Source organism: Hyperolius riggenbachi, chromosome 1 (genome assembly GCF_040937935.1).
Source record: "Hyperolius riggenbachi isolate aHypRig1 chromosome 1, aHypRig1.pri, whole genome shotgun sequence".
NCBI classification, from domain to species: Eukaryota; Metazoa; Chordata; class Amphibia; order Anura; family Hyperoliidae; genus Hyperolius; species Hyperolius riggenbachi.
In genome coordinates, this window is record NC_090646.1 from 618,362,197 (window position 1) to 618,381,015 (window position 18,819).

The 18,819-nt window shown below is 43.9% G+C and overlaps 1 protein-coding gene across 7 annotated transcripts in view; it reads left to right on the forward strand.

Annotated features, from left to right (window-relative positions):
- CPLANE1 (ciliogenesis and planar polarity effector complex subunit 1) overlaps positions 1–18,819 on the forward strand; it is a 154,217-nt gene that overhangs the window by 65,956 nt on the left and 69,442 nt on the right. For 6 of the 7 annotated variants that reach the window (XM_068250647.1, XM_068250680.1, XM_068250697.1 and 3 more), the window contains 7 exons: positions 994–1,261; positions 5,099–5,972; positions 6,798–6,961; positions 8,600–8,742; positions 11,157–11,236; positions 12,776–12,852; positions 18,111–18,303. In XM_068250647.1, coding sequence (XP_068106748.1) covers positions 994–1,261; positions 5,099–5,972; positions 6,798–6,961; positions 8,600–8,742; positions 11,157–11,236; positions 12,776–12,852; positions 18,111–18,303 — 1,799 coding nt within the window. The remainder of the gene's footprint in view (positions 1–993; positions 1,262–5,098; positions 5,973–6,797; positions 6,962–8,599; positions 8,743–11,156; positions 11,237–12,775; positions 12,853–18,110; positions 18,304–18,819) is intronic. The other variant, XM_068250672.1, reaches the window with a different exon arrangement.

The window sequence follows — 18,819 nt, forward strand, 5'->3', positions numbered from 1 at the left end:
AACATGATCATTCACCCTACCTCACAGGGCTACCTCACAGGGCTGTTGCCTGGGCTCTGCCCTTTTCTTGATCCCCCACATCCAAAACAGGACCACCAGACCCTGCAATTTCCACCTCTGTAATATCTCCAAGATCTACCCCATCCTAAGCTGCTCATCCATGCCCTCATCTCTTGCCTTGATTACTGCAACTCCCCTTCTGCCTGGCCTCCCCTGGAACCGCATTATCCTCCTTCAATCAGTTATGAGCACGGCTGCTAGACTCATCCATTCTTCTCACCACTCCTCATCCACATCCCCCTCTGTAAATCCCTGCACTGGCTCACTATCCGATTTTGGATAAGTTTTAATATTCTGTGCCTGGCCTATAAATCTGTGCACAAGACCTACCCTACCGATATCTCTGAGCTTGTTCACAGGTATACCCCAGGCCACCCCCTCTGTTCCTCCATGGACCTTCGCCTAACTTCCCCCATTCCTATGCATACCTGCAGGATTTCTCAAGAGCCGCCCCAACTCTCTGGAACTCCCTTCCACTGCCCAGCTGACTTGCCCCTCCTTCAACACAAGCAAGCCCCACCCCCCTTACACACACACACACACACACACACACACACACACACACACACACACACACACACACACACACACACACGCACAGGTTATGCACATTGCGAGCTGCTAGGCGATTGCCTGCCAGACAGCTACAGTGAAGAGGTAGTGAGAAGACCTATCCCACGGGCGGAATGAGATTCAGTATGTAGCCCTCCTGCTGCGCTACTCAGCAACACAGGACCCCCTGGTGTAGCGGAGGCTAGAGTTACACTCCTGCGTGCAAATATAGGATTCAGAAAGATCATGATTACATTTTATTAGTGGACGAGTACCTGTCCATCTTTACCTTTTTATTAGCCTAAGACTCCCCTGCTTTTTGTAATGTAATTGTAGTGTTTGAGTAACTGTTTAAGCATAAAATTTATGTTTTTCTTATAGGGCTTGACAGGGAAGAGAGGATGTCTCTTGTCATCCACAGCACACAGAAAGTGCGAGTAAAGGCTCTTAGGCGGATCCAGAGGAACATCGGCCCAGTAGAGATGCATCTTTGGGAACCGGCTCTGGATGAGAACCCAGAGACACACTACTATGACAAGTACTCTTTGGGTACCAGCCTGAGCAGGAGCACTCTCACTGACCTGGGCAGGTTGTACAGCGACACTGACACCTTGTCCGACACTCTCTTATCCAGCACTACAGAGGACAGGTACTGGGGGTACAACACCATAATCTCTTTTTGTTAGAGATGTTTTAATCTCAAGCTGAAATATCATTCTTTATACAGGGCCTATTTCCATTATACGTGGATTCTGGATGCAGAAAACTGACTCCAATGAATGCCTATGGGAAATCTGCACCAGAAAAATCCTGTTTAGTGGAAGCAGGCCCATAGGCATTCATTGGAGTCAGCTTTCTCCATCCAGAATCATGTGTAGTGGAAACGGGCCCACATTTTGATTTAGGGGAAAAAAAACCTGATGGTGGTATTAAACTGCAAAAATCAAAATGACTATACTTACATCTATATGACCCTGCCTTGCAAACCCTTTAATTACTTGGATAAAAGTAGTATAAGTTCTATACTGTACCTAGCTCCCCTGATTCTTGATCTTGCCATTGACCAATAGAGGAAGAGGCTGACAGCTGACACTATAAACTGGTGGGAGGTAGCTGATGAGATTACTCACTCCCTGTGGCTGCTGTTGAAACCCGGCCTATTCAGCTCTGAAGTTCCTGTGTGCTTTATCTTCCAAACAGTTGCATAGTAATGAGGCATGCCTGTGCACAGATCTGTGTGTAGACTGGGAGGAGGGCGGGCAAATTTACACAAACATCGATGTAGAGGAGAAAAAAAGGTGAAGGCTGGTGCACACCAAGAGCGCTTCACAAATGCAGGTCCAGCAGCGTTTTGGAGATGCCTCAATGTAAAGTATCGGAAAAAGGGAGAATCGCTTTAGAAAGCCTTTTTTGCCCAAAGCTGTTCACTTTCAGGTTAAAGTTTACAAGAACTACAAAATCACTACAACCAAACTCTAAAATCACTGGTCATAAATAGGAAATTGCCAGACACATGCCCAGAATCGTTACTGAAAAAAGTCGCCAAATGTCAGGAATAGGTTTTTTCTTTTTTTTCGTGATGCCCATTGGTTATGTTACTAAAATTTGTATTTTTTTTTTTATTATTTATTTATTTTTTTAATGAATGCTTATAATCTTGCTTTAAAGCATTTCCCAAGTAAATTCAAATATAAATCTGCTTTTTTAAAATATTTGCAACTATTCATCCTTAAATTGGCAAGAAGGAACTTCAGAACCGTATCTAGAAGGGTGCAGGCATGGCAAGTGCCCCAGGCAACCTCCCTCTTCAAGCATCAGGGGGGAAGGGGGGGCGCAGTGCAGCTGACAGCATTCCTGAGTTTAAGGGAGTAGCAATCATCCAGCAGCCTCGGTGTCTCAGTCTTTGTCATATATCTACATAATGCTGGGTTTACATCATACAATTTTCTGTAAAGGGGCCCATACACCTAACTATTTTCCCGCCGATATACAGCAGTTTCGATCACTGTGATCTTGCTGTGAAATCGTTGCGCAAACGCTGACAGAATGTTCGATTTCCGTCCGAAATCAATCGTTCCCATCAATCCATCAGTGCGGAAGATTTTGGTCGATCGCCGGCGGGTCGGGAGTGCGTCGATAGCGGCGTTCGAATGCCCAACGGCCGACACTAGCGGTAATACATTACCTGCTCCGGCCGGCGCGAGTCCTCCTCTGTCCCCGCGGCTTCTTCTCCGTGCTGGGTTCCAGACCGGCTGCAGCTTCATTGAACTTCCTGACCCAGCAGGAAGTTTTAACAGTAGAGCGCCCTCTACTGTTTAAGCTTCCCCGGACAGGCAGTTCAATAAAGCTGCAGCCGGTCCGGAACCCAGCATGGAGAAGAATCCGCGGGGACAGAGGGGGACTCGCGCCGGCCGGATCAGGCAATGTATGTAGGGGGGGGGGGGGGGGCGGCAGCTCCACAGATTGGGATCGGTTTCGTGCTGAAATCGATTCACAATCTGTTTGCAGTAAAGGCAGCCATACGATCCCTCTCTGATCAGATGCGATCAGAGAGGGATCTATCTGTTGGTCGAATCTGATGGCAAATCGACCAGTGTATGGCTACCTTTAGATTTACCTGCCAGATAGATAAAGTTCAAAATGTTGGAATTGTCTATCTTACCATCTCTCTGCCCAGCAATTAGGCATTGTTCTACTCAGTAGGAGATAAACAGAAGACAATGCACCAGAGATAATGACCATTCTCTACAGAAAATATTCTAATTATGCATTCTAACAGAAAATCTACCCGAAAAATCTAATAGAAGTATATCTAACAGAAAATTGTATGGTGTCAACCCAGCATTTGGAATACTCGAGTCTACCTGGCGGCTCATTTAGCCGCCGGATCGACTCCCGCCGCGTCCCCGTGTGCGCCCAGATCGATTCCCGCTCGTCCCCGCGGGCACTCCTTATCTTCCGCTTGTTTTCTTCCCATTGTCTGCCCGCGGGGATCGAGCACAAAATCGATCCAGCGGGATATTGGACACGTCGGAAATTATCGATAGAGCCATCAGCGGCTCGATTGATAAGGAGGAAACGAACCGTCTATGCCCAGTATTAGAAGCTATTGAGAGGTGAGCTCCGAACTTTTCCCTCACTCCCTACCACAGATCATGTCTCAGTCCCCTGAGATAGCAGCAGATGCTTTTGGTCTGGAGGTTACAGGGTCTCCTATTCATTTGTCTCTCTGGCATTCACACATTCCTCAGCCTTATCTCAGTGTGCTGTTTACCTACTTTTATTTATGACACTCTCTGCACTTTAACCATTATCCTGCTGGCATCTCTGTGGCCAGTTTTAACAACTTCTCTATTGTACAGTGTACCTCAATAGTTAAAATGCATTAGATTTCTAGCTCAGTATTTATCTACTGATATTTAATAGGTTGTCATGTCAGGCTTTTATTATGTTATAATCGTCACTGCAAATGTTTCATTGCTTTCATTCATATGAGAGTGGTGGCTGCCATATTTATTTCCTTTTAAACAATACCAGTTGCATGGAAATCGTGCTGATCTTTCTGGTCACCTGAAACAAGCATGGAGCTAATCTTGTCAGATGTGTTATAGACATTTGATCTGCATGCTTGTTCAGGGTCTATGGCTAAGGCAGGGAACACACTTGCCTTTCAGTTTTCAGCTCGTGTTTTTCTGCATACCAAGTGTGTTTCTATGTAGAAAAACACGTGCTTTTTTTTCACAACAGCTAATGTAATTGATACAGAAAACTGACAAAATGAGCAGAATTATCATGCAGAATGTCATTTTTTTTTTTGTGTGCAAGAAAAATGTATCAAGCGGGAACTAGCCCTTTGATTAACATGAGTTCTTCTTATGACTCAAACTGATGGTTGGCATAGCCTTTTTTTTTTTTTGTTTTTTTTTTTTTTTGGTAAGGATATTTTATGCTTTTAGTTCTGGTTTACTATTATTTACCTAAGTACTTTGTAAAAGCCATGTAATATCAGTGATTGCAGTTGTTAATGCTGGACTGAGTGCTGCCCTCACACCACATAAAGCACCCTCAAACACCCCGGGGGGGGGGGGGGGGGGGGGGTGGCGTAATTCAAGGGCTGGACTTAGTTCAAGGGTGGTCCTTAATTCAGGGGCAGGACTTTATCCAGGAGCATGGTGCCCCTCAGGACCAATGGCCTAGAATGCCTTTGGTTGAAAACGGCCCTGAGTGTATTGCTGCCATTAGTAACCAATTGACTCACAGGAGTTTGTCTTTTGACTGTCGTAGTGGGGAGGAGAGATGGGCATCAGGCTGTTGGCAGTGGGGCAGCACTGACTGACTGTGATATGCTCCAGCAAGAGGTTCCATTTTTTTATCTCAATTAGCTGTAGTTATAAAATGTAAGTGTAAACTGTGACCTTGATGATATGACTTCTTAACGAATACATCATCAGTCATGCATGTAACCGGTGTGTATTATGTTTTGTAGGATGGAGTGGAATGTCCCATTCAGCAGCAGGCCTCGTTTTGCTGGGAAGCTGAGCAAAGCCAAAAGGGATAAAATGAGTGATAGGGGTGAAATGCCTACCGAGACCGCAGCTGCTCTGCCTAAAGTGGGCACCTGGGAATTCGAGTGTGACGATGAAGAGTACTCAAACTTCCTTGACCTCTTCCTTAGTTACCTTCTGGAGAAGGACTTGATTCATAATGCAGAGCCAGGGGTTCCTTTCCTCACTGCCTTCTCACAGCATCTTCGTGAACATGAGCTGAACTCTCTTGCTTTTGACGTTCACACTACGCTTAAACGCAAGCTGGGACGTGCTGAGATAAAAAGTGTCTTCAGAGCTGGTTCCTGTTACAGAGTCACTGCAGACCAGCAAAATGACTCTACATTGGATAGTACAGCGATTCAACCTCCAGGCACATCTGAGCCTCCTCCTGTCTCGTGTTCAACGGTGGTGCTGGGGAAGCCAGTTCCCTCTGCTGGGAGGTATTTCCGGAAAAACCCGGCATTGACTTCTGCCAGAAGTGGCCTGTTTGGCTTGCAGGATCCAAGAACACAGAAATCCAGTGATGATGATTGTAACGTATCTTCTTCTGTGTACACCCGTGATCAGTACAGCTATCGACTTGTACAGAGCAAGCAATGCACTCCTAGCGAAGAACTTGGCATTGAGCTTCAGACCAAGTACAGCAATGAAATTAAACTGGTAGAGTGGATGATCCGGTGGTCAGACCGCAGGCTGTTTTGGACTTCAGGGAAAGCAGAGCTGTGTCATGTAGCACCTAATACTGCAATACGGGTGAAGACCTCCTCTGCTGCTATACTCACCTCCATGTGGCTGCTGGAAAAACCCTACCTGGTAAGGGCTGACATTTAAAGTAATGTTTCATTACTTCACTTTTTATTCAAAAAGAGATTTTCAAATTCTCATAAGGTCTCCCTTTAACTTGCTAGTGACCTAAAATACACAGATTAACCTCTCCATATATGAGGTTCATTTTGTTACTTTATAAACCGCTTTGGCAGCTGCAACTCATGCAATAGAAACTTTCTGGTGTCTGTCTCCAAGTGCTGTCTTTTATAGATACTTGCAAAAGGAATAAATAACCTTACTAAGGCCTCTTGCACACTGCATGCATTTCCGATTCAGATTCCGCTTTTTAATCACTTTTTAGATCCGATTCAGATTCCCCCTCTCCCTCTCCTCCCTCCCTGCCCGAGAGATCGGAGGCTGCACAGGAACGGATCTGTCCTGTGCAGCCTCTAACAGGCTCCCCGCTGTCATGTGACAGCGATCCCCGGCCGCTGATTGGCCGGGGATCGCTGATCTGCTACAACGCTGCTACTGTAGCAGCGTTGTAAAAATGTAAACAAAGTGGATTATTTCCGCTTGTGTTTACATTTAGCCTGCGAGCTGCGATCGGCTGTTTCCTGATTAATTAGCCTGCTGCGTCGCCGGTCCTGCAGCTGCCACTTTGCCGACGCACGTTATGAGTGCGCGGTCGGCAAGTGGTTAAAAAAATGTGGTCCGCAACTTTAGACTATGTTTTCGATTTTGACCCCCTATGTAATTGAGTTAGATACCCCTGCCCTAGATAGATCAGAACCTTCATTGACCTTCTTAACCAATCAATAGTTGATACTTTGTGCCATCCTGTTTACATGTCTTATTTTTCCCTCAAAGGTTCCTCCCAGACAGTATATTGTAGCACCTGTAATCCGGAGTGCTGTAAAACCCAGCTTACATAGGGAAGCCTCTGTGGATGATGACCAGTCCGAGTTAGGAAGAGGAGCACTCAGTACCGTACACGAGGAGGATTCAGAACTATTACAGGGAAGTGACTCCAGGTAGGTGTTCGGTGGAAATCCAGTTGGCTAACATCTATATCACCTGTTTCAACTGGTACATGTGCTTGAAGGTGTAAGCAGTCCATGTATGGTGAACATCTCCCGTTTGTTTAGACTTTTAAATAATTTGGAGGCGCTCTGGGAGAAAGAAGGTGACACTACTATCTACGCTAATTCCATTCAACCAGCTGGCACAGCTACCAGAGGAAATGGTCTGATGCCCATAAAACGCATAATTTTATATGCCAGATAACCTCCAAATATTCCCCTTGTATCAGCTGTTCTTAAAGTGAACCAGAGACGAAGCACCCTCATGTATTTTACCATATATATCAGTGGGAACATTACAGAAAACACCTTCCCTGCTATTTGCTTCAATCATCACTGCTCAGCGTGCTTGTTACAGCCCTGATAAAATCCCCGACTGAGCATTCAGTCTGGCTTTGCTCAGGAATCATTATAGCTGAGTCTGTCTTCTCTGATGTCTTTTCAAGCCCAAGCCTACCCTATTGCTCTGTGTTCTGTTTGTTTAGCCAGATCAAAGTTCTTATCAGTAGCTGTGAATAGATTGCAGAAGCGCTAATCCTATTCCTAACATTTGTATAGCGCTTTCCTCCTGTTGGACTCCAAGCAATCAAGAGCCGCAGCCACTGACGGCGTGCTCAAGGGGCCACTCTGCAGTGTTATGGAGTGTTGCATAAGGACTCCTTACTGAATAGGTACTGACCCTAGCCAGGATTCCAACCCATGTCAAAGGCAGAGCCCTTAACCAGTACACTATCCAGCCAGCTTGAGGCTTAACTCTTTCTGTGCTCCCAGCAGAGTGAATCCAAGTTGAAACTTGGAAAAGGTTTTTTTAGGACTTCCATGAGTCATAATGATTTTTTTTCCATAAAGGTGATCATGATGGGGCTAATCTTTAAAAGTAGAGAGGAAGTTCTGAGTTTAGTTCCAACCGCTTACAACCCTATTGATGGTTTAAATATTTTATCTCCCCAAACACTTCCAAATGATTTAAATGTAACCTAAAGTCAGAGGAACGCAGAGTTTGCCATTTTCATTCTCTAATAAACACTTTGCCGATGCTCTGCCTGTTATACTTTCTGGCGCCCAATGAGCATGCAGATCAGATGCTCTGACTCTGGTCTGACACTACTGGGTGCATGCTTGTTGCAGTTATCTGAGGCTCGGTTACCACCTGCTGCAGGATCACGTGCTGCCAGCAGGAGTGGACAGTGTGATGTCTGCTACGATGGTCAACTGTGGTCTGGCTGGAGCCCGGAACAGATGCATTACCTCTATAGCCTATATGGGGAACACAGCTGCCCGGCCCGAGATTATCGCAGACTGCACAGAAGTGAGGTCTGCTTACTGCAATGGATCCTGCGGATCCATTGCCGAGTGATGAGTGTGCATGGTTCCTATGTATAAAATAGGAGCCATTCACTGTCAGTTTTGCCATGAGCGGAGAATGGACAAAAAATGTCAGTTCTTCACTCAATTGGAAACACAGCAGTACTCAGAAACAACTAAATCCAAAAGCTCAGCATGGCAGCCAGGCAACTGGCATTGTTTTATAAAGGAATCCCTGAATTATGCTAATCAATGTCTTCTCTTTACTTCTTGATTGGTGATTAGAGCATCATCAAAGATAAGCAGGATAAGCATTAACAGCCCAGAGAGACAGTATGAAGGTTATGAAGACAAGTCTGTGGATGAGGAGTATGCAGAGTTTAAAGCCAATGCAGTGAAACATATACTAGTCCCTTCGGAAACAGAAGGTTAGTGCTGCCACCTGCTGTTCATCATAAGTTATATGTGGTGGTTCTGGTGCAGAAGGAGTCTAAAGGCCGATGGACATGCTTAGCTTATCACAGACTCCTGAAGCGGTAGTAAGAGGCTTTAATAAGGCACTAAATTTTCATTTTGCAGAATCAGATGGGTGGGCATTTAGTTATCATGGGAACATTATTGGTTATCTTGGTGGATCCGTTGTGTGTCGTGCTAAAGCCCCAATTCAGGGACTTTCCGAATGCAGCAATTTGTAATGTAAATTGATATTTTTATGGCAAATAATTTTTTTTTTAATTATTAAGTGTACCTGTATATACTCTCTTATAAGCCGACTCGCGTATAAGCCAAAGTACCCAATTTTCCCTCAGAAACCAGGGGAAAAGTAATTAACTCATGTATAAGCCCCATCCCTAGTATAACCTATTCCACTTTAGGCAGATGTGCCCCCAGTACAAGTCAGCCCCCCTCCCCATAGCCAGATGTGCCCCAAGGATGATACAGCTGTGTCTCAAGACACTACTAGATGGCGTCATAGATCTAAGACACAGTGATTGCCGAGGAAAAATCCCAGATCATAGCACCGCTGACACGTTGCTTGCACACTCCACTCCACAATCCTGGTACACAGGCAGTCTTGAGCAGTACACTCTGCACACCATGTTGCAGGGGATGGACATGGACACAGCAGGGATCCAGCTAGCAAGAGAAGGATCACTAGTGCATGATCTGCACGCTCCTCTGCCAGTAACAAAACCTGATTCACCAGCTGTTCCCCTGACTCGCATATAAGCCGCGGGGGGTAAAGATTCCGCATATTTTTTTTGCTGAAAAATTAGGCTTATACGCGAGTATATTAGGTTGTATTTTTTCCATCAGTCTGAGCCCCACCTCGTTCAGTGATGTGCGAAGCTGGGGAAAGAGTTTACTGCTCTCGCTTCTGAAGGCACCCCTTCCACTGACTGACAGCTTAGGCAGTGATAATCAGTCTGTAGCATATAAGGATAAATATGGCATCAGTGTGAATAATCCTCCTCCTTCCCTCAAGTCTATTGGCTTTAAAACAGTAATTCTAAGTAAAGTGGTAAAGGTGAGAGCAGAATTAGAGACTGTGAACACTCAGGATACAAAATTACGGGATAATATAATTATGGGATAATGGGATGAGATCATGGCAGAGGGGTGGGCGTGCCAGGGAGAGGACACATTGTGGCGAGCAAAGGATAGTCCACGTGGGGAGGAGCATGGGAAGCAAATAGCATGCTGAATCGGCAGGCTCCATCCCCTGAATGAGTGATAGGTAATGATGAAACTTGTAAGGAGGAGCTTAGCCGAGATAGCGTGTGGCACGGCGGAATGGAGTGAGAGGAGGCACACGTCAGTGTTCTCCCCAGGCTCTTTTAGCCGGGTGCTCCACCCGGCTAGTTTTGGTGACCACCCGCCTGTCATCAGCTCACCTCCTCCTATGCTGTAAGCAGAGTTGCTCACCGAAGCACCGGCCCTGCATTCTCCTCTCGCCCCACCCGGCTACTTTTTCATGCCACCCGGCTGGAAAAAAATTCTGGGGAGAACACTGCACGTGGATGCAAAGGTTGGTGAACAACTTGCAGCACGGGGGAGATCTCACGGCGGCTAGCCTGGGAGGCCGCGTGGGGTGGAACCCGCTGTCAATTTCCAAAAGCTCCTATATCTGCAACAACATGTGAGTGCAATTTTAAAGTAAAGTTTTAGGATTTTTACTATATCTGCGCAATGAGAGGCTCTTGCTTCAATTTTTGAGGTGTTATGGACAAGTTACATTGATTGAAGCTCCTTGTGATATAAGCACCTGGGAAGCGATTGGCCATTATATGGAACGAGGGGAATATCGCAGGAGGCGAGGGAAGCCTATGTAATGCCCTAAAGGCTTGCAAGCTACTGTGATCGTAGTGTTTGTAGTAGGTGAGTCGCCCTTCATAAGGGTGATTACCTAATTGGTGGAGAAATATACATGAGGAAGTGCCGCTGATATTTGACTTTGAATGCTGCATGGAAGTTACTCCATTCCTAACAGAAGCGCATGCCTGGTGGACTTTCCACTGAGGTGTTTTATTACTCTCAGTGAAAGGACTTTCATTGGTACAGTGTACACAGAGGGAAATCTAAGTTGATTATTGCTTGTTGCAATGGTTTGTGTCCTTGCAGGTAGCTCTGCTTAAACAACTAGTGGAGCACATTGTCATCTGTAGTGTCTGAGGCCTAGTGGAGTCTACAAACTGGTGGTAAAGTACTAGTAGGATCTTAGTGGAAGCGCTGTAGAACAATAGTGGCATTAAAGAAATATTTGTACTGAGTGTCGCTTCTCTATGAGCAAGGCCACATTGGCAGACATTTGAAAATTCTGTTTTTCTTTTCCCCATCAAAGATGAACAAGACGACCAGTTGGACACACAAAGGAGTCCCAAAATCTCCGTCAGTATACAGCCGATAGCAGCACAAATACAGGTAAGCCTGTTCTCATCTCATCTGCTGTGACTCCCTGTTCTCATCCATGCTGTAAAGTTGTGTTAAAATTGCACTCATACAGAGAAACTGTAGACTCAAAGATAATGTTTGCTTCACACTTGTTAATGCATTAAACTTGTTCAGAAAATAAAAATGGGACTTGCCTTGAACATCTCAGTTTAGGCAGTTGCTAATTTCTGTACTGTGCTATGTATGAATTTCAGTAGATTAAAGCGGATCCGAGATGAAAAACTAACTATAACAAGTAACTTGTCTATATATCTTATCTAAAGTTTAGATAGTTTACACAGCAAATCTAGCTGCAAACAGCTTTAATAGAATATGATTATTTCTTCCTGTGACACAGTGACAGCAGCCATGTTGTTTGTAAACATTACACAGAGGCAGGTTTATCTGTATCTTGAGCAAAAAAACCTAATCCTCCCTCCTCCCCTCTGCCTCTGAAATCTCTGGCTAGTAACACCTCCTCCTGCCCAGACTGAGCTCCCATGAGCCTTTGCTACTGTCTGAAAGTGCCTTGGCTCTCTGAAAACCTGTGGGTGTGGCTTGTTTAGTTTATAGGGAATTCGAGTATTAAAACAAAAACAAAAAGTATTTGGCTTGAGGAATGCCCTATAAACAATAGGAACACAAATATGCAATGAGTAAAAGGTCATCTCAGATCCACTTTAAGTAAGGAAGATTGGAGCAAAATTGGTGCCGATATTAAAGGATACCAGAGCCGAAGGACTCTGGTTACATAGGCATATGTTGTGGTTAGGGTGGTGTAAGTAAATACTTAATGCACCTTACGTTCCCCTCCATCACTCGCCGTACTCCTGCAGTAATCCCCGTTTTTTTGGCTGACCTGGGCGACTCGCGTAACTTAGCTTCCGGACATACTGCGCCGTGCATGCGCAGTATGTCTTTTCTTCTCCCCTGTGCCAGCGCCGAATGATGTCACTATACAGGAGGACGCTTGCTCCGGCGTCCCAGGGTGCAGTGTAGTGTGCATGCCAGGACACACAATCGAGCGCGCTCTTGTATAGCGACATGATTCGGAACTGGCACAGGGGAAAAGAAAGGACACACTGCTCATGCTCGGAAGCAATGTAACTCCCAAATATGCAATCATTTTATTGAATGGAAAATCTTCCAAAATTTGGATTGGATGGAATAGAAATGATCAATAGAGACTATCAACAATTATTCCATTTTACATGCACATTAATTGCAAATTGCATACAGCTTGGAATTAACCTAAATTAAATTCACTCCATGTCGATTTTCATTAGCCCACCACCTCCATGCTTCATACAATTTTCATAAACTTTGCATGTAAGGCAAAATTCTTTGCATCTTATTGACCGTTGTTTGACCACTTCAAAAATCAACCGAGGGGATCAATTATGTGAGAAAACGTATTGCTTTAGATGATTGCAGTGAAATGTGTGTGGCCAGCATTACATAAAAAAAGAGTGCATATATTATGTAACCTAAGTACTGAGAGCATTGTTATATGACATTCCTATTATACAGAATGTTAGCCCTGATGCTGAGCACAGTGCAGAGGATCCTGAAGATACATATGTAGAAGAAATCGAGGAAGAGTCAAAGTAAGTGAGACATGAACTCTGCTGAAAAAAAGCCTGTAAATATCCAAAATTGGCTACAAATAGTAGCGATCACATAACTTGTGCCAATAGCAAGACCTTGCAAGAGGTCTGAGTGCTTTGAGCCAAGTTGTCTTCTAAGAGGAGAGGCTGCAGTTTGCTCTACATCAGGATGCCAGAGACGGTGTCGCCTAGTTTTCTCCAAACCACTCTCCCATTGGGCTCAATGCAGTGGCATGGCCCATTTAATGGAGATGGTGGATTTTGGATGGTGCAGTTCTCCCATTCTGCCAAGGAGAGCTTTCTCGCCAAATGTAAGCATTGGAGCTTAAAGGACACCTGAAGTGAGAAGGTTATGGAGGCTATACATCAAGACAAGCCATCCATACGGCACTAATAATAAATAAGCAAAAGATTTTTTTCTCAAAAAGATATCAATACTTTTATTAATGGGAAACTGTTCCATAAAAACAATTAAAAAATACAAGATGCAGCGCGTAGGGACGTCATAAATAATTTACAATAATCATTATAGATTTATAAATCTCATAAAAAATGTACAAAGTATGCCAGGGGTTGCTGATAAGATACAAATACATATAATATGCTGGGCCAAAGAGCAAACCTCACACAACAATTGTCCATATAAACACAGAGACCCAATCTGGGTAGAGGAAGGAGATATATGAAAATGATAAGTGGGAGGCAAACAATGGACACCAGAACCTCCGTAAGGTAATAGATAGAAACTAGTATCTTACCAGAAAGCACCCCCGGGAGAAACGTCCACCGCGCTGTCCCTCACATGTATCGCAGCATGGTTATCCTCTGAAGAAGCAGCAGTTACATGTGAGGGACAGCGCGGCGGACGTTTCTCCCAGGGGTGCTTTCTGGTAAGATATTTGTATATGGACAATTGTGTGATGTTTGCTCTTTGGCCCAGCATATTATATGTATTTGTATCTTATCAGCAGCCCCTGGCATACTTTGTACATTTTTATGAGATTTATATATCTATAATGATTATTGTAAATTATTTATGGCATCTTGTGTTTTTTAATTGTTTTTATGAAACAGTTTCCCATTAATAAAAGTATTGATATCTTTTTGAGAAAAAAATCTTTTGCTTATTTATTATTAGTGCCGTATGTGCTAAGTGCTAAGTTTTCAACAAGTACATAAAAAAGGCAGTAGTTCTGCAGAAGCCAAACATGGGCTGCAGATATCGTAAAACATACAAAGCATCAGTTAACAAAAATAAAGTACAACTAGAAAGTGGTAAGAATACATATAAATATTATAACTGACAAAAAAAGTATACTTCCAACTCAGCTCAAAAAGGCACATTGTTAGACATTCTAAATAAAAGATACATGAGGTAGTTTCAAGGCACCCAATGTAGGGTCATAGTGCAGCCTTCCAGGTGTTGTGTGGAAGCTCACAAGCAAGCATAACCTAGCTCTAATTGGTTCTGGACGCCCCTAGAAAGCCTATTAGATATCCAAGGGTTCCACACCTTCTGGAAGTGAAGCATCCGATCACTTACCATGGCATTAATATGCTCACGTCAGCGTGCCATTAATTCTGTCAACCACTTAGAGACACTGAAGCGAAAAAAAACTGATATTATGATTTATATGTGTAGTACAGCTAAGAAATAAAACATTAAGATCAGATACATCAGTCTAATTGTTTCCAGTACAGGAAGAGTTAAGAAACTCCAGTTGTTATCTCTATACAAAAAAGCCATTATCTCTACGACTTTCAAAAGTCGTGGAGAGGGCTGTTTTCTGACTTTTATTATCTCAACTGTTAGTTAACTATTTACTTTTCCTCTGGCAGAGGAGAGTTCATTAGTTCACAGACTGCTCTGAAAGAATCATTTTGAATGCCGAATGTTGTATAATCTGCACATATTAGAGAATGATGCAATGTTAGAAAAAACACTGTATACTTGAAAATAAAAATATGAGAATATTTTCTTTGCTGCTAATCTTCTAGTAATTATTCATAGTACACAACCAATTCATTATATCATATATTTTTTTTCGCTTCAGTGTCTCTTTAAGAGATGTTTGGTGTATTCCAGTTTCCTGCTATATGAGTTTTTACTGCCATAGCAATAAATTGTCAACTTAAACTGGGCATGTGGAATGAAGTCTGGTTGGAGTCCCAATAGGAATATCTTAGGATCAAGCGGTATATGCTTAAAGAAACACTGAAGTCTCCTAAAATATTTCAGCTGCGGGGATGCAACGTTTTAGTTAGGGCAATAATGTTGAACAGCTTTTTGCAATACAAAGCTGAATTTTCGGAGACTTCAGAGTCCCTTTAAGGAATAATTTGTTTATTAAAAGACGGATCCTTCCCCAGAGGCGTGAGACCCTTGGGCATGAGTACCATATGTGAAACATTGTACCTTAGACCTTACAACCCCTGAAACATAGCGGAGATCTTGCAGGATTAATAGTGTGTAATTTATGGGGAACCAGGCATGTGCCGTGAAGGAGCCTCATAGAGACCTCCATATTAGTGGGTTGCATGCTTCCCTTAGATAAGATCTCCAGGTACTGAGCCTATTGATCGTTGTCAAGAGAGGAGCGGAGGATCTGCTCACTCACCTCTATGAAAAATAGTGGGAAGTCAGGTGGAGGGAGTATTGAAAACAGAGTATAAAAAGGACAATACACCTTTCTGCATAGGGTCATGCATACATATACTTTCAAAATGAGTGGGCTGGACGCTGAGAATAAAATAATATAGTTGCCTAACTTTAAGCCATGAAGCAGGATGAGGCTGCGTTACCTCCAGTAATTGGGACCATGTTAGAATCAATCCTCTTACTAAATATGTCTGAAGAATGGGGTCAGCCTGGCCAACCCACCACGAGAAGGTCGGTGCCTGGAGGCCTTCAGGAAAATCAGGATTGGACTTGATCTCAGTCAGCAAGGAAGGTTTAGATTGGAGGGAAGCTGCATACCTGGACGTTCTCCAGATCTTTAATTTATGATGTGTAATTGATTGCTCTAATGCCAAATCCGTGTTCTGAGACCAGAGTAAGCCATTCCAAGAAAGTGGGGACATAAGTATATTTCAAGAGAAACCCACCTAGGGGAATGAGCATCATTGTAAATAGTCGGGAGGATTGCTAACTGAGCAGTTTTGTAGTACACAGTGAGGTTTAGGACGGAAAGGCCCCCATCATGATTGTGCCAATGAAGGACTTATTTGTTGTTGTTTGTTGGTAGTCATTCCCTTGAGTGACTTTTTCCGTATGTGACACAAACTACAGAGGCAAAAAGCTGACCATTTTTATTAAGGCCGTTTTTACACTTATGTTTTCAGGTGTGGTGTACCGCACCACAGAAACCATTTTTCATAGGACCCTGCACTGCTATTGGGGTCATATGCCATAGCGCTGCCCCCCGTGCTCAGTGACGTACTCCCTGCTGGGTAGGAAGTACGTCTCTGGGATTCCTGTCACATGCATGCCGCATTGCACTGCACTTCCGTTGTTGACACTTACTGCATCACCGATTGACTTGCATTAATGCATAATCTGTGCCGTAGGCACGGATCATGCAGCAACATGCTGCAGTCTTTGCATCGGGAATGTGGCATTTTTGATGCTTCCAGTGCACCACGCCGCATTGTGTTAAGAGTGCAAGTCTATATAGGCTTGCATGGCCCTTGAGGCGGGGGTGCAGCAGGGAAGTGTAACGCCTTGCGACGCAATAGGTAAGTGTAAAAGGTGCCTGAAAGAACTCCTTGCGGTGGCTGCTGCTTCATATTGATGGTTCCCAGAGCAAGAAGGCAAGAAGTTTGTCGGCAGTGAGAACTGGGGACCTGTGGTGTACTGGAAATTTTTACTTTTTATTATCATTACACTACAAAAAAAATGTTTTTTTTTGTCACAAAATAACGTGTAATTTATCCTCTTCTACAATTACCTCCTCACATTCACATGTACAAGACTTCTCACGTGCCTCACCCCTCCTCTGGAATGCCCTTCCACAGCACATCCGCCACTCTCCCACTTTTGAAATCTTTAAACGCTCCCTCAAAACCCACCGACAAGCATATTCTCTAGCGTAGGCCATGTACTCATTAAATAACCTAATTACGCACTGCCTGTACATATACTGTATACTTCCCCACCTCTTGTTTCCACCCCATTCCTTTAGATTGTAAGCTCGCAAGGGCAGGGCTCTCACCCTTTTGTGTCATGGAATGTTATTCATTTAATTGCTTGCACTCTGTTAGACATTTATACATTTTAGTCATCATGTTAAATAAATTTGCAATTGTAATCAGCAGTGCTGTATCTTGTATCAGTGTTCATATTTGATGTATATCATCTGTATCATTATTATTATTATTATTTATATAGCGCCGACATATTACGCACCGCTGTACAGTGTGTGTGTGTGTGTGTGTGTGTGTGTGTGTGTGTGTGTGTGTGTGTGTGTGTGTGTGTGTCTATATTATGTAGTGTAAGTATTGTAGTTTAGGGCCAATTTTAGGGGGAGCCAATTAACTTATCCATATGTTTTTGGAATGTGGGAGAAAACCGGAGTGCCCGGAGGAAACCCACGCAGACACGGAGAGAACATACAAACTCTTTGCAGATAGTGCCCTGGCTGGGATTCGAACCAGGGGCCCAGCGCTGCAAGGCGAGAGAGCTAACCACTACGCCACCGTGCTTATGTATCCCTTGTTTGTTTTCTTACATTGTACAGCGCCACGGAATATGTTGGCGCTTTTTAAATAAATAATAATAATAATAGAACTTCTAGTACTGTAAAAGCATTAGAAACAGAACACAGGTGAAAAAGTGCTGTGAAGACAAACTCCTGTACAGGTGATTGTTTCAGATATTTTTGTTTCATTATCAAAATTAGGTGGTAATAAGTAGTATGGTAATAGGTCGCTGTTATGTACTCCAATAGCTGGGAGGAGGAGCTCTGCCTATGAGTGGTTTGCATTGGGAGCAGCATTGGTTCCTGTGGAGATGAAATACAAACAGCCAGTAAGTAAACATTGCCAGGCTTGTTCAGTTCCGAGTGATTAAACGCCAGGCTTTCAGACAACAGGCCTGACACAGCCTAGAGGTGCTGGGTGTATATCAGGAATTACCCATTCTGAAAGCTAACATGCTGGGCGGACAGATGGAAGCGCAGAGACTATACAGGTATAGGTTTTGTTACAAGTGAGATTGCGTATCCTATATCCAACTGAAATGTATATTGTGCGTGTTTCAGCAGTGAGCCAGCTGTATATCCAGATTCTCCAGCACATCGCCACTCTGTGGACACCTCAAAACCCCCGACTCCTCCCACTTCTCACGCCCACCTGCCTGCATCCGCTTCCAATGGAGGAGAAAACACTCAGCCCGCCATCGCCTCAGACGCAGTCCGGCAACTGTTCCAAGATGAGATGTTTAGATTGCTGCAGGTAACTCTATTTAGGGATATTGTTTTCTGTTCATTCTGATTGGTAACCTTTGCAGCTATGTTCGCCTTGTTAAAGTGGACCTAAACTCAGAACTTCCCCTCTGCTCTAAAAGATAAGCAACAGCACAATAACTTTTTTTAAAGAAAAACATTTCTTTGTTACAGCTGATACAAATCCTGCACTAAAGCTGCAGTGTGTCTACTTCCTGTTTTCATGGAAGCAGATATTGTTAACATCCTGTGTTTACCAATTAGCAGCTGTACCGTGGCAAATGAGATTCCTGAGCTGACACAGCTGAAGAGATCAAATTGCACTGTGATTAGTCAAACATGAGGGGGAATTAGACAGGCTAAATATATACAGGGCGGATTTCTCTCTGTTTTCTTACTGTGCTTTGCAAGAGTTCAGGCCCACTTTAAGGGGTAGGAAGAGAGAGCCCTGCGTACTCTTGCTAATCTTGTCTGAAACACCTGAAATAAGTTGGCCGCTACCTTATTCCTCTGACTGTAGGTTCTC